The sequence below is a fragment of the Parus major genome, chromosome 3 (genome assembly GCF_001522545.3).
Source record: "Parus major isolate Abel chromosome 3, Parus_major1.1, whole genome shotgun sequence".
NCBI classification, from domain to species: domain Eukaryota; kingdom Metazoa; phylum Chordata; class Aves; order Passeriformes; family Paridae; genus Parus; species Parus major.
In genome coordinates, this window is record NC_031770.1 from 47,634,522 (window position 1) to 47,648,573 (window position 14,052).

The 14,052-nt window shown below is 39.1% G+C and overlaps 1 protein-coding gene across 7 annotated transcripts in view; it reads right to left on the minus strand.

Moving 5' to 3' along the window:
- Positions 1-14,035, minus strand: part of STXBP5 (syntaxin binding protein 5) — a 105,153-nt gene extending 91,118 nt beyond the window's left edge. For 6 of the 7 annotated variants that reach the window (XM_015621638.2, XM_015621636.2, XM_015621632.2 and 3 more), the window contains exons 1-2: positions 13,849-14,001; positions 11,946-12,043 (exon numbers count right to left, since the gene is read on the minus strand). In XM_015621638.2, the coding sequence (XP_015477124.1) occupies positions 11,946-12,043; positions 13,849-14,001 (251 nt within the window). Of the gene's footprint in view, positions 1-11,945; positions 12,044-13,848 lie in introns of all 7 variants that reach the window. The other variant, XM_015621631.2, reaches the window with a different exon arrangement.
- Positions 14,036-14,052: the final 17 nt, after the last annotated feature.

Sequence of the window (14,052 nt, forward strand, 5' to 3'; positions counted from 1 at the left end):
TAGATGGTACTCCTGGAAATGCCAGCGCATTACTCTGTATATGAAAATAGCAAGAATTAGCAGTATATTCTTTGTCAAATTGGTTACAATTATTCTGGTAGCACACTGTGACTGCTGAGGAATGGCACAGAGTAGCATTTCTCCTTTAAAAGTTACTCAAGGGTATTGTTTTCTAAACTTGCCCAGTACTGTGTTCGCATTGCAACAGTAACTTCCGCTGAAGACAAAAAACTGAAGGCAGAGAACATTCTCAGATCGCAGCGTGACCATCACGCTCCTGTCTGCACAACAGCTTCCTTGATAAACTCACCACTAACCCACTTCAACAGTCTTGGCATTTTACTTTTTAACACACCATTAATACATTCTCATCAACTGTTTTCATCTCATTTTCTACCTTTAGCTGCAAAGACATTAATAACAAAACAGAAGAGCTAAGAAAATTATACGTTGTGCCAAAAAAAAATCCAATTACAATATGAAATATTGAGTTGAAATGAAGAGATGCTTCTGTTTATATGCCATGATATAAAACTGCAGTTTCTAAATAGTTTGACCAAACCAAACTTTACTGTCAGCATTATCTGACGTGCTGCTTCTCTTACCAGGAATTGCCAACAGAAAGAGCAGATCAACAAAAGTCAATAAAATTAATTCAGAAAATGCCCTTCCTCTCCCCGCCCCCACTTTTTTTTTTTTTTTTAACCACAACACCATTTATTTGATCTGGAAATTATTGGCAGTGTATTCATATGGAAAAAATAAATTATTTTCAACTGCCAGAATTCAAAAGTAGTTTTTGTACTTTGCTACTCAGGTAAGAAACAATATTGCAAAAGTCAACTCCTCCTGCCTCTCCTCTAAAATATGCATAAACCAAATTACCTTTTTTTTTTTTTTTTAATAACCCTTTGACTAATAACAAAATTGGGACTATACTCCCAATACTTCCATGGAGCAGGTCTGTAAGAAAACAGGTATAAAAACAGTCACATCCTAGGCAGCACATATACTGGGGGTAATTGAAAAGAAATTTGGACCTATACCTTTGTTTAGGTGTTGTTTTTTGTTTGGTTGTTTGGTTTTTTTCTTTTTAAAGATAGAGAAGTACGAAAGTTTAAGAAAATGGTAGTATTTTTTGTCAGTGGCTGCCACGTGAACTCTTATTTACTTTGACCAACAGCCCTTATGAAAACATGGGGACATTACTAACAAACAACTACCAATTACTAACATTGCTTTTGACACATAGGCTACCTGATCTCTCTCCTTCTCCATTAGTAACACACCAGGATTTCTTTCTGAAAGGTTGTTTTTGGTTTTTTTGGTGACTTTCCTTTTTATCTGACATTTAGGGGTGGCTGTGGGGGTAATCTTACTGCATCAGTTTACTATACAGATTTGGAACACATATAAAAGGGAACACCAGGCAAATTATTTTGCAGCCCATTCTCCATATTAATAAGCATCACTACAGTTTAGTAACTGTACTGCTAACATCAACATTACAAAGTCCAGTTAAGAATGTTTTTCAACTGTGAAGATGAACATCTGCTCTGTTTAACAAGGTAGAGCATATGCTAAAAAAATTAAGACAGGCAAGCTAATACTATCAATTGAACATTAAGTGATAAAAAAAAAAAAAAATTAGTATTCCATCATTTTCCCTAATGAGCAAGATTTGGAGAATGCAAATAGGTTTTGTCCATCTGCTGCTACTGACTACAAATCATTGTTACTAGTTGTGAAAGTGGGAGGGCCTCTAGGAGAAACTGTTACCAAAAACATTGGACACCAGCTGGATTACCTCTTTACTTGGCTACTCTTGAAGTGTTACATTTATCATTATTACGTGAAAAAAATCAAACAAGGTTATTTGTACACATACAGAGTACAATCCAGGCAGCAGCTTAAAGAGGATGTAGAATACAAACACCTGCTTAAATAATATGAATCACACAAAATAAAATAATAGCTCACTAAGCAAAAATACAAATGTATTGTTTCCTTTGGAACTGCACCCTCTCTTTAGTTCCCTGGCTTACAAAACTCCAGAGTTAAACTCCTGTGGAGTTTACATGATAATATAAAACAGGAAATGACAAATTCTTGGAGAATCCGTGACAGATACTTCAGAAAAGGGCGAGTTTGATCTATAGCCTTCTTGATGGAGAACCTAACCTCCATTGTCCACCAGCACTGCTTTTAAGAGCACTGTGTGGTTTGAGTGGGATGGGCTAAAGACTTACTGTGAACATGGAAACAGCAGCCACTGCTATTATACAGTATCAATCCTAGAAGAAAATTAAGTTTCCGTTTTCCCAAACATAAATCAGGTTTTATTACTAACTTTTTAAGGTGTTTATGAAACAAAATCTTAGACATTTAGCAAAACTGGCAAATAAAGTAGCCTTCAATTATTTCTATCAAGCTGTAAACATCTCTCCGTACAACACAAATCAAATAACTGATTTAGCAAACTGCAACACAGACCTTTTTCACATATTACAAGATCTGCATCATTATTATTACAAAACAATTCTGGTTCTGTTTTGAAAAATGTATCTGGATACAATCCTGAGTCATGTGCTCTAGCAGGGTCTGTTTGATCATGGGGGATGCACTAGATGACCTCCAGTGGTCACATCCAACTTTACCCATTCCTTAAAAGCACTTTGTTTTCTATGCTTGCACTTTGTTTTCTATGCTTGCAGACACACATTTATAGTTTCACCTACTTTCACTATTCTCGGTACTCAAAATAGAATTCAAAGCAAAGAAAAACTTCTAAGTAATTGAAAAATAAAAAAAAAAAATATTCTCAAATCTTTCAAGTAAAAGTCTATAAGGTTACAACTACTTAGTATTAAGAATACTAGGACTATGGATGGAAGACTAAGCAGGACCTACTCCTGATATTAAAAGAAAAAAAATATTAAAATCATTGCACAAAGTGATTAACTTAAAATAAATAGTACAAAAACCAAGGACATCATCCAGTTGTACAGATCTTGACATAAAGCCAGGTTTAGAATTTCTTAAAAGGAGAAATTTTTAAGTGGAAGAAAAAATGGCTCTCATTTGTGTCAGTCTTAAGCTGAACATCAATGTGCCAGAACAAAACAAGAAAAAGTAATTTCATAAACGCATTGTAAAAATCACAAGGAATCAGGATTCAGTATGAGTCCCCAGTAGCCAACAGAACTGCTACATATTTTAGAAATTTACTAAATAAGGCATTATACCATTCTACGAGTCCTCTCTTCTGAAATATTACTGTTTCAGCTGTTCCCAAGACCTTCATTATTTTAATGTATCTAAATTCCGTGATACAAATACCACTGACAGAGATTTAAATTATGTCATTAAACCTTCACCTGTATTTGCACTGAAAGTCAACAGTGGTGGTAACTTAGTGCTTCCTTTGATAAACACGTAAGCTGTACAATTACCAAGTGCCCATGATACAAGTGTTGACATGAATGGGAACACTAAGTTATCATGAATACTACGAGGCTACACTTGACTGGCATTCAAGTACCAATTACAATACCACAACTGAAACTTACGGGTCAGCAAAATAAGGGAACTCCAAAAGCTGCTGGCAGACAGCACACTGGCAGTAGGTAAGCAATGTGCTTTTGCCTCAAAAGACACAAACCTGTACCTCAGGCTGGCAAACAAATTACTACATGTCAAAGAATTAGATCTCTGGGAAAACAGAGTCTTGTCTGCTTAATGAGATGAACTTTGCAGGATCAAGAACCATGATTTTTCAAAAAAGCTATCAGTTTGATAGTACACTTTAAGATAGGCACATTGAAAGCAGCAAGAGGAAGAGGGAAGACACAACAGATTAAAGACCTACCACAGTATTAACTCTCTCCAAACTAATAGGAACTCCAATCTTTTTCAAAATGTAAAACCACTACCAGATAGCTAAGACCAAGGACAAAATGAACTGTTCACAAAATCCATGTCCTGAAGTTCTGTTTATCTTCATATTGAACGTAATAACTTGCAAGTTTTATTCTGTTTTTCACTGAGGTACATAGATAAGCCAACTTCTAGTCACCCTAAAGTGATTGTGTAAGAACACTTACCTTTGTCTTTTGAACCTTTTGTACAATAAAGGGACCTGGACACTTAGAAGTCTAAATCAGCTACAATTTTTTTTAAGTTTTGTTAGGAAGGGTTTGAAAACTTGATTTGTGCTCTCATACGTTCTTTATCACATCTCAAATCTTAAGCTGCTTCTACTCTTCCAGATGTGATTTTAGTAAAACTACTCATGTCATCTCCTGCAGCAATAATGCTACTTCAGTTCTAAAAGCCATTCCCCAGTGATCAAGAAAGAACAAATTGAATAAAATGCCGAATTAAGATCTTAGTGAATTGAGCAGCGTACCACAAGTCTGAAAGCCTAAGCTCTGCTCCAGCCACCCAATGTCCTGTTACAGTTTAGCCAAACCTCATCAGGTCACACAATCCATATACCACCTCCCTGTTTCACAAATAGCAAAGTGGTACAAGGAAACAAACCATGATAATGCTACAGTAACCTACAACTTTACAGACTTGCATGCTTTCCCAACATTTCCTTCTCCGGGTTCACCAGGACCCAGCGAGTTTGAAGCTGAAAGGCAATATCCATTAAGTTTCTGCTGTCAGTAAAATACCTGCAGGGAAGTTTTCATCGTAAAGTTCATTTCTGTAGATTACAGTATGAGTTTCAATACAATTATACTTAGGTATTTTTGAACAAAAGTGATTACTACTACAAGATGCATTAGTAGAATTAAAATATATTTAGTAACGCTCCCAATGAAAGACCTGCTGCTTCCCCACAATTGCTACAGTATGGCCTTACCTACAGTCCCTTCAGAGATAAACCTGCTCCATCATAGCCGTACCCATGGCTGCAGTCTTTCCAGGGGAATACCTGCTCTGTTGTGGGATTTTCCATGGCCACACACTTTCAGGTGCTCCAGCATGGACTTATCCACAGGCACTGATGTGTCAGTGTCTACCTGTCTGCAGCACAGACCTGTCCCTGGGCCTCCATCCCTCCAGAGCTATTCCTGCTGCTGCACTGACACAGCCAGAGGTGCTTCCAGACCTTCCTGCTCCCACACAGATTCATCCATGGGTCAGATCCCTTTGGCTGCAGTTCACCAGCAGTCCCTGGCAGCCCAGGGCACAGCACAGACACACATCTAGATGTGTATAAGAGACAGACTCTAATAAGCACAGGCACCTGCCAATTAATAGCTGATCAGCAATTACAGCTATAAATTCAATCTAGCACATGCCAATCAAACCTGTCATTATCTCAAATCCTTTGAGCTGCACATTGGGTGTCATAAAGGATTGTTGGAGTTTAACCCCAGCTGGCAACTAGGCTCCACACAGACGCTTGCTCACTCCCTCTGGTGAGATGGGGAAGAAAAATTGAAAAAGAGAGAAAATTCACAGTTTGAGATATAAAATGTTTAAGGGACAAAGCAAAAACCACCCTGAACACAAGCAAGGCAAAACAAGGAATTAATTCACTGTTTCCCGTGGGTGGGCAGGAGCCATCCCCAGGAAAGCAGGGCTCCATCATGTGTAACAGTGACTTGGGAAGACTAACGCCACCACTTCAAACATCCTCCCTCCCTCCCTTTCCTTCTTTCTCTTCCAGCTTTATATCCTGAGCATGACACCATATAGTATAGAATATCCTTTGGTTCAGCTGTCCCAGGCTGTGTTCCCTCCCAGCTACTTGTGCACCCCCAGGCTGCTCATTGGTAGGGCGGGGTGAGAGGCAGAAAAGGCCTTGGCTCTGTATAAACCCTGCTCAGCAGTAAGGAAAACATCCCCGCATTATCACAACTGTTTCCAGCACAAATCCAAAACACAGCCTCATATCAGCTACTGTGAAGAAAACTAACTTTATTCCAGCCAAAACCAACACTCTAAGTTTCCCAACAAGTAAAACCACAGATTTAAAAAGAACACCATCCTATTTATTATAAAGAATTCAGTCAAAGCTTTCTCTGTGTAGGACTCAGTTGCTTTAATTCCATGCACTTTTGGGAGATACATGCCTCACCATGCCATTTCGGCCCTATTTAATTTCAGAATACACAAAAGTAGCTGATTGTCTTCATTTAGAGGATGGGAATTTTTCACTAAGATAACAATAACCATGTGAACAAAGTGCCAGATGATATGACAAGAAATGCAGTAGTGTTAAAAGAAACAGAAATGTGACAAGATTAACATATGCTTTAAGCAAAGTAGTTTTCTTGTTTAAACGACTCTGTGTGAACTGAGTGGCAAGGTAGACAAATATTTTCTTAAAAATAAATAATCAGTGTCTCTCTGACATGACACTACTGCAATATTTTTTATAGGTTTACCAAAGTACTTTTCCCAAAACAGGCATATTTGTTCAAAGTCCAGAACACTACTGACAAGGGTTGAGAACATTTTCTTCAGTGTACAAATGTCAAAAGACCCTGACTATCCATGAAAGAGTAGTTCAGTTCAAATTTGGTGTATTCACAGAATCAGCAGAGTTACAGAGTAATTTAGGTCAGAAAGGATTACCCAGGTTCATCTGGTCCAGCATCTCACTTGAAGATGTGCCAAATTCAGTTGCAAATGCTCTGTTTAAAAAAAAAACTGAAATCTTTGCATATTCTAAACAACTCCAGCCACTGTCCTACTGCCAGTGTAGAGCTACTACAGAGAAGAAAGAGCAAGTATAGAACTACTTCAATAAAAAAATACTCAAAAAGCAGAGACCCCAACACACAAATATCTCAATCTGATATTTCCACAAGGAAAATCTGAACGATCCAAAGGAGATGTAATTTTAATGGATATAATCACATAACAATTTGGGAATGGTATTTTGTTAGAGCTTCAGAGAATTTACCAAATTGCTTGAATTTTGTGGTATACATCTATGGCAAAGCTTTCCAGATGTTGCAACAAATGCTTCATCAGAAATTGAGTGCATGGAACCACATACTTTACCAGGCTTTTGAGCTATTTTGATTTTTTTAAAAAGTGAGTTCTCAAAAAGGCTGGAGAATGGAAATTACAGAAAACAAGTTTTATATACCCCAAACACAAAAACTTCAGCCATTTGCTTGCATAAGACATCTTTGAGTGCTGAAAAGACTGTGGGGAAATTAACAGATATTAACATTCAGGACAATTGGAATCTTCAGATTTTTAACAATGGGATGATGAACAATCCAATTTTTCTCCTTCCTGTGATCTTGGTTTGTAAAGGGAAAAGAAAAGCCAACTTTAATTAAATAACCTATTCTTCTGGGGAATAAAGAATCAGAGGCACAATTTGGTCTGTGTGGAAGGTACAACACTCCACAGGTACTCCCTTCATTCTCAATTATCTCCAGTGAAAATGGTCTTCCTTACTAGAACTCCCACTATCAAGAGAGAGGCTGAATTTCATGTTGCAAATGTGTATTTTTAAGGCACTAAGCACCAGTAGCTATTGCATTAATGTTGGGAGACTATCACAAAACACCTAATTTGATATATTGTCCTAGTTTCGCTATATAGAAATTAAAGTGTCGGAAAATGAAGAAACTTGTTTAAGATGGAGCAGTTAAACAGCAGGGACCAATTCCTTCAATGTTTCTGCTTTGAAGCAGCTTCGAAGTTTATTATACCTTATAAAGGCAAACAAAAAAAAGCTCAGCTGACTATTATTATTAATTGTACAGAGTCCTGGACTTAAAACTTCAGAGGAAACACCATCCTAAAGGCAAAAAAAATCCTGAAAAGAGTTCATTACATCTTTCTCTATCCTCTTCAGAGTCTACACAACCCCCCTGTTCAACCACATTATGCTTCCAGAGGGCCTTCTAAGTAGAAGAGCACAGAAGCAGGGCTATTACTTATGACACTGAGCACTGTCAGGACGTCACGGGGTAAAGTCTAACCAATTACATCGAGTTAAACCTTGAGTAGATAAACTGAACTCTAAATCATTAGAAGGTTTTGATATCTGCTGGGAAAACAAAGCACAGCCAATTATGCACAAAACTTTCTTAACACCAAGGACTATATGTCCTACTGTAAAGGTTCAGGTATGCACAGGAAAGAAGCAAAGCATAGATGAATTTTTAACTACTTGATGTCTCACATGTTGCAACAGTAGATCAAGAGTTGAAAGCCCCCCTTCTAACAGCAGCTAAATCCCTTCAAGTATGGAGAAAACCAAAGACCTGTAGTGACAAAAGAGGCCCCCAGCAGCTTACACTGAACACAGCAGTTTGAAACCAATAACTGAGCACAATTGCTCCCTGTGGGGATCACACCCAATCACAAAAATGCAGCACAGAGAAGAGGGAGCCTGAAGCAGAACTGCCACACAAGAGCTGAGACTCACACACCTCAAACAGCTGGAAAAAGTATCCTCCAACCAGCACCACAAACAGAGGAACAACCAGACCAGCATGTCCAGCTGAGTGCCACTACTTGGGAGAAATCATTTGAGATTTTATGTCGCTCAGCAGAGTGCTTCTGGCCTTGTGTCTACCTCATCCCTCAATTTCCTTTGCAACAGAGAAAACAGACTCCAACAGCTTAACTGCTTTAACAGATCCTAGTCTCAGGAAGAGGGTGACTTCAAGGCTGCTCAAGGTTTCTACTCTACTGAGCTACTCACTTTGTAGCTTTTCTTATACACTGTACAGTAACCAAGATGTTGTTCATAGCTGAGAACAAAGAGAACTTTTGTTATTAATTGCTTTTTTGGGTAGGGAAATACTTCTCTAAGGATCTGTCTGCCTCCAAAAAGCTTGGTTTTAAATCTCTTTGCTAAATAAGAGTTAGAAATGTTTCTTAGTAATTAATCAAGCTTTTTATAATGAATAAAAGGGATATACTGCTCAAGTTAAACCAGTGAATAATCCCAAACTAACTTTCATGACTCATAAGGTTAAAGTTTTACACTAAAAGCAGTCTCTTCCTAGTATTTTTACAGACTTCTCTCCCTCTTAAAACTACAGGATCTAGAACCAACAGCTGCTTACGGATATAGAATGCAAAGCTGCCCCTCTGGCACACTGTGTTACAAACTACACCCATCAAGTCCAGAGGCAAAAAATATTAACAGAGTAGTAATTATATTTCTAATCCCATTAGTGCAACATGACAGCTATAAATTAGGTACTTCCATTTTTACATTTACTTTGTGGATTTAGAGAATTCAATACAGATGTTTAGCATATTTATCCATTAAGATAAATAAAGACAAAGTCATTGAAATGGCAGTATATTTGTAACCACACATTTTGGTTCTTCAGGCAAAGTTTCAGCTCTATTTTTACAGACAATTTTAACAGAACTGCAAACATTTAGTACCTGTGAATAAGAAGTCTCTCTGTTCTTCCAGTAGTGGCTACAGAGTCCTCATAAAGAAGAATGAGATAAGAGTGTGATTTAGAAAACTCACATTAACCTGTTGTGATCAATACTAGTTTTGAATTGAAAATAGCCAGTTTGAAGACTGACCAAATAGAGAAACTCTGTCAGGAGGTTAGCCCAAAGCCAAATCAGGACTATAACATTACTTTCCTCACATATTAATGAAATCTCAAACAGGTTCTCACTCCTTGATTTAAGAATATTTTACCATTAATACCCTTTCCAAGAAAATACCAAACTTGTTTCCCCTGTTCCTCAGATTACTCATTTGCAACAGAAAGCATAAAAAGATGTACCTATACTTGAAGACACAAGGAAAACATTAATATCCAGCTCCCATTTGCTGGATGCTAATGGATATTAGCTGAAACATAATCATTCCTTTACTTTTATACTCTCACAGCATGAACACAGAAGAAAATGAGGACTTGCATTGCACTTTCACAATTTTTCAATGAATAACACTTTACTGACACTCAGTCTTTTTAGTCCATACCTCATTTCAATTAAAAACACTTTTGCAGCCTTAAAGAGTAAGTGGCTCCCACTTTAATGAACCCTTGCAAGTAATTTATTATTCATAAAAACCTTAGTGGGCAAAGCATCCTGAGGGTTGGCTCTATCTTTGAGCACTTCTTGCAAGCCTCACTCTTATCCACTCTTCTCAAACCAGCAGAAAAAGGAAGAGGCTGCTTTTACATTGGGAATATGTCTGAGTCTATTCCTTCTGCCTGCATTCCTCCATCACAAAGAGGACGTAATCACAGGAGAGGCAAATTCTGCAGTGTTGTGTGGTTACAGGGCTACCCATTCAGCTGAGAGGTTTTAACCTGTTCTTCCATGAATCAAGAGCTGTATCAAAGTACTGAAAAGCATATTCATCTTCATCAGGTTAGAGGAACACCAGCATTTCAGTCTCTGCATGAAACTTCTTCCCTTCTTTTAGAAAACACATTTCCTGTCATTTTCTCGCAGTAATGCTGTCTTCCCAAAGAATCTTGCAATACCTCTCTCGATTATTTAGAAAGCAATTCACACTCCAAGAGTTCACAGGTGTGTGTAGCCATGGATGAGTGCCCAGAAACAGGTTTTGTTGAGTCATCATTATCCAAACTGCAACATCATGTTGCCCAAAATTACAGGTGAGTAAGCTCTAAACAGGTACATTTTGATCTCCTCTCTTCCTCCAATCCAAGTTCTTACTTCTTCGTCTCTTTTTGCTTTAGCATCTATTTTATCAATATAAGAGTAATTAACACTACCCACACACAGTTTGCTCTTCATTTAAGTCAACTCCACAACCTCTTCAAAAAGAAAATTTATGAAATCAGGTGTAGTTTCAAATATGGCATTAAGAACATTGCATTATCAGCCCTATTCCTCATGATCTGAGTTAAGAAATCTGGAGAGCTCATAAGAGAAATCTAGCTTTTCAGTTCTACTTATTCAGCTTTTAAAAGTCAACACCGTTATGGCAATTAACCTTATAGAGAGGGTAGTGATAAACCAGAAAAAAACAATAAAGGTTCACTTGGAGACTAATATAAACACCAAAGGAAATTGTTAGATTTACGTACAGTTTAAAGAGGATTAAGTCAATTTCTCTAGCAAGATGGCCTAAGCTTTCCCCATAATGTTTAGAATTCAGTCAATTTCAGGACAACAAAGAATTTGATTCATTCTCCTGTGCTGACAAGTAAAGGTTCTGGCAACAGCAATGGGGATTAAAGAATCTACAGGACACCTTCTTTTAAAAATAAAAGTTTAAACACATATGTTGTTACATGGCTTGGATAGTAGCATATGGCTGTGGTACCATATGGCTATAAACATATGGGTAGTTCACTTTTTAGTGCACAAAAAGAAGCAGGGTTACTAGTGCTTTACTTCACAAATTCATTCGGATTCTCTCAGTCACTTGGAAGCTTTTAGCAAGATCTAATTCCTGCACCTTTTACTGTCCCCACTTGAAACCTTCATTTGGCAACACAGAAGTAGTAGCAGGTCACTAGAGCATTACGAAGTTTATCTTAAGAACAAGCCAAACAAAAATAAGCCCATCACCCAAAAAAAAGCCCAACCGAAAACCCTATGACAAAAACCACCAAACAAACATCACCTCACCAAGCAGCACAGAATGTTTTAACCCCAGAGGATGGAGCAGAACAACAAAACAGAGCTCAGCCCCCATCCCTCTTTAGATTGGCAGTCAGCTGCTATAAACTGTCAGCACACTAGTAACCCTCCACAAAATTTATCTATTAACTTGAGATAACGGCAACTGAGCAGCCGTGCCTCACATCACTGACACAACTTGAATTGACACAAAGAGCAACCAGAACAGCCAAGCTACCCACAGCAAAGACAGCTTGCTGGTTTTCTCTCCTCCTGCATACCTGGTTCCCACCAGACTTCTGAATGGTTGCAGCAGCTCAATCAAGACATCACTTGTGCGAGGTGCACTAAATCCACTGCAGAATATGAAAGGATACAGCCTTAGTGCTCCAGTCTGAGTCCCAATGGCCAGTATTTTCTGAACCGGATCAAATGCCAAGGCTGAAGGTTGATAGGGGAAACCATGGCGTACAGTCTAACAAGTCACAGCAGCGCAGTAACAATGGGTCAAGCAGGATACCAAAAATAAACAGAATCAAGACTGTATGTTAGAGGACAGCATTCAATGTTAATCACAATTTTAAAAGGAACTACAAAGCAATTTAATCACAGACTGAGAAAATCACCTGCCTTACATGAACCAGTTACAAAAGATTTTTTTAGTCATAATTAGTCATTCATCTTTGAGCATCAAGTGACAATCAGACTTTCTGAAACTTAATTTGAATCTTACATTTCTTCTGTATAAAGACTGTATCAACTCAGCATTTCATTTTTTCATCTACCTCATTCCCTGAGTAATCTTATTTTCAGCTCTAACAAAGACTATAAACTGTGAAAATCTGAGATGTTCCTAGCAAGTTTGGCAACAAAGCCAGACTTGTCATCAGAACTATTACAAACTACTATACATGCTTTTATGAGAATCACTTCAATTTCAATCCAACAGACCCAACATGACAGTGCAACCTCTCTCAGCTCAGTAAAGAAAAAAACCAGCAACTTGAGCTTGACAGAGCCTACCAATCTCTCACACCTTACTTCCCTCAAAGAAAACAGACAGCCCCAGAATTGACAAAACCAAAAAATACCTCATCGAACAAAAGCAAACCCCCTCAGTCATGGGATTCTTTCTTAATATGGAACTATTGGCACATTCAGCTTCTTTGGTTAGCCAAGACTAATTTGGTAATTGACCAAGCAATGACTCCATTAAACTTCTCAGGCTGCAATTAATCAGAACTGAGAACATAATACAAGTTCTTCCACTCTAAATGCACGCATCCTAAGCCATACAAATACCAGCTTTCCTATTTCTAAGCCTTTAGTTTAAAGCAGAGGTATTTCAGGACCTCATAAACACACAGCAAACTTCTGATATACTCCTCGTATGTCACTGAAGTTGCAGGCATACCCCACAACTCTCTGTATTTCACAACTGAATAAAGTCTAACTGGCAACAGCTCTGCTCTTCTCCACATCCTTCGTGACCAACTCCTGAAAAGCAGCAGTAATGCCTGCAATACCAGAAAAAAACAAGGAGAGCCCACAAACAAGCTCATCCATGTCCAGCTAGGCCAGAGGTGCACTGCAAAGATAAAAATGAGTATTGATATTCCAATCAGCTTTTATTCCTCTTGAATCAGCTGGTGGTTAATTCGCTGCATCATTTTCTGAAGCGTGCAGACACAAACTGCAGTTATCATATCACACACAAGCAAATAAATAAACGGGAACTTCGTCTCTAGATAGGATTTGCAATAGCAGCATCACCAACTTGGCAACACACACTGCAGTGAAAACCGCCACAAACATCGAAAGCCTTTTTCAGGCGTAAAGGAACAGGATAAAGAATTTCCAAATAATGCAGAGGGACAGCTTCCCCGTCCTTCAGGCTCATTAGCAGAGGCTTCTACTCAAACGCCGCGATAATCAGATCTGCACTACAGCTAAGTGTCACTCCTTCCCCCATCCATCCAACTCTTTCTACGAAGCCTCAGTGAACACTGCCAGTATTACTCGCATGAAAGAGCCTAGACGACGACAAACCCCGAAACTCTCCAAGAAAGATGTCTAAAGAAATCCGGCAAGACCTGTACAGCTACACCCACCGCTTTCTTCCCGTCTTCGCCCCCGAAATAATCAATCCAAACAAGTAAACAGGAGCGGCGGGCAGGCTCGGCGAGGTCGGTACGGAGGAGCAAAGCCCGCAGCGCCCATCGCGGCGGCGCGCCCCCTTCCCCGGCCGCCCGCCGGCTCGGGGCTGCAGCATTCATTCACCTTGCAGAGCTGAAAGTGCTCGGACTGGAGCGTCTCCTGGATTTCGGTCTCCCGGTTCCCCGCCTGCTGCTGCTGCGCGGCGGACGACGCCGAGGCGACGGCAGAGACCGCCGTCAGGCCGTCCAGCACCTTCCTGATGTTAAATTTCCTCATGGTCCTCGGCGGCGGCGCTCCCGCTCCCCCGGCCTCGCCGCCGCCGCGCTG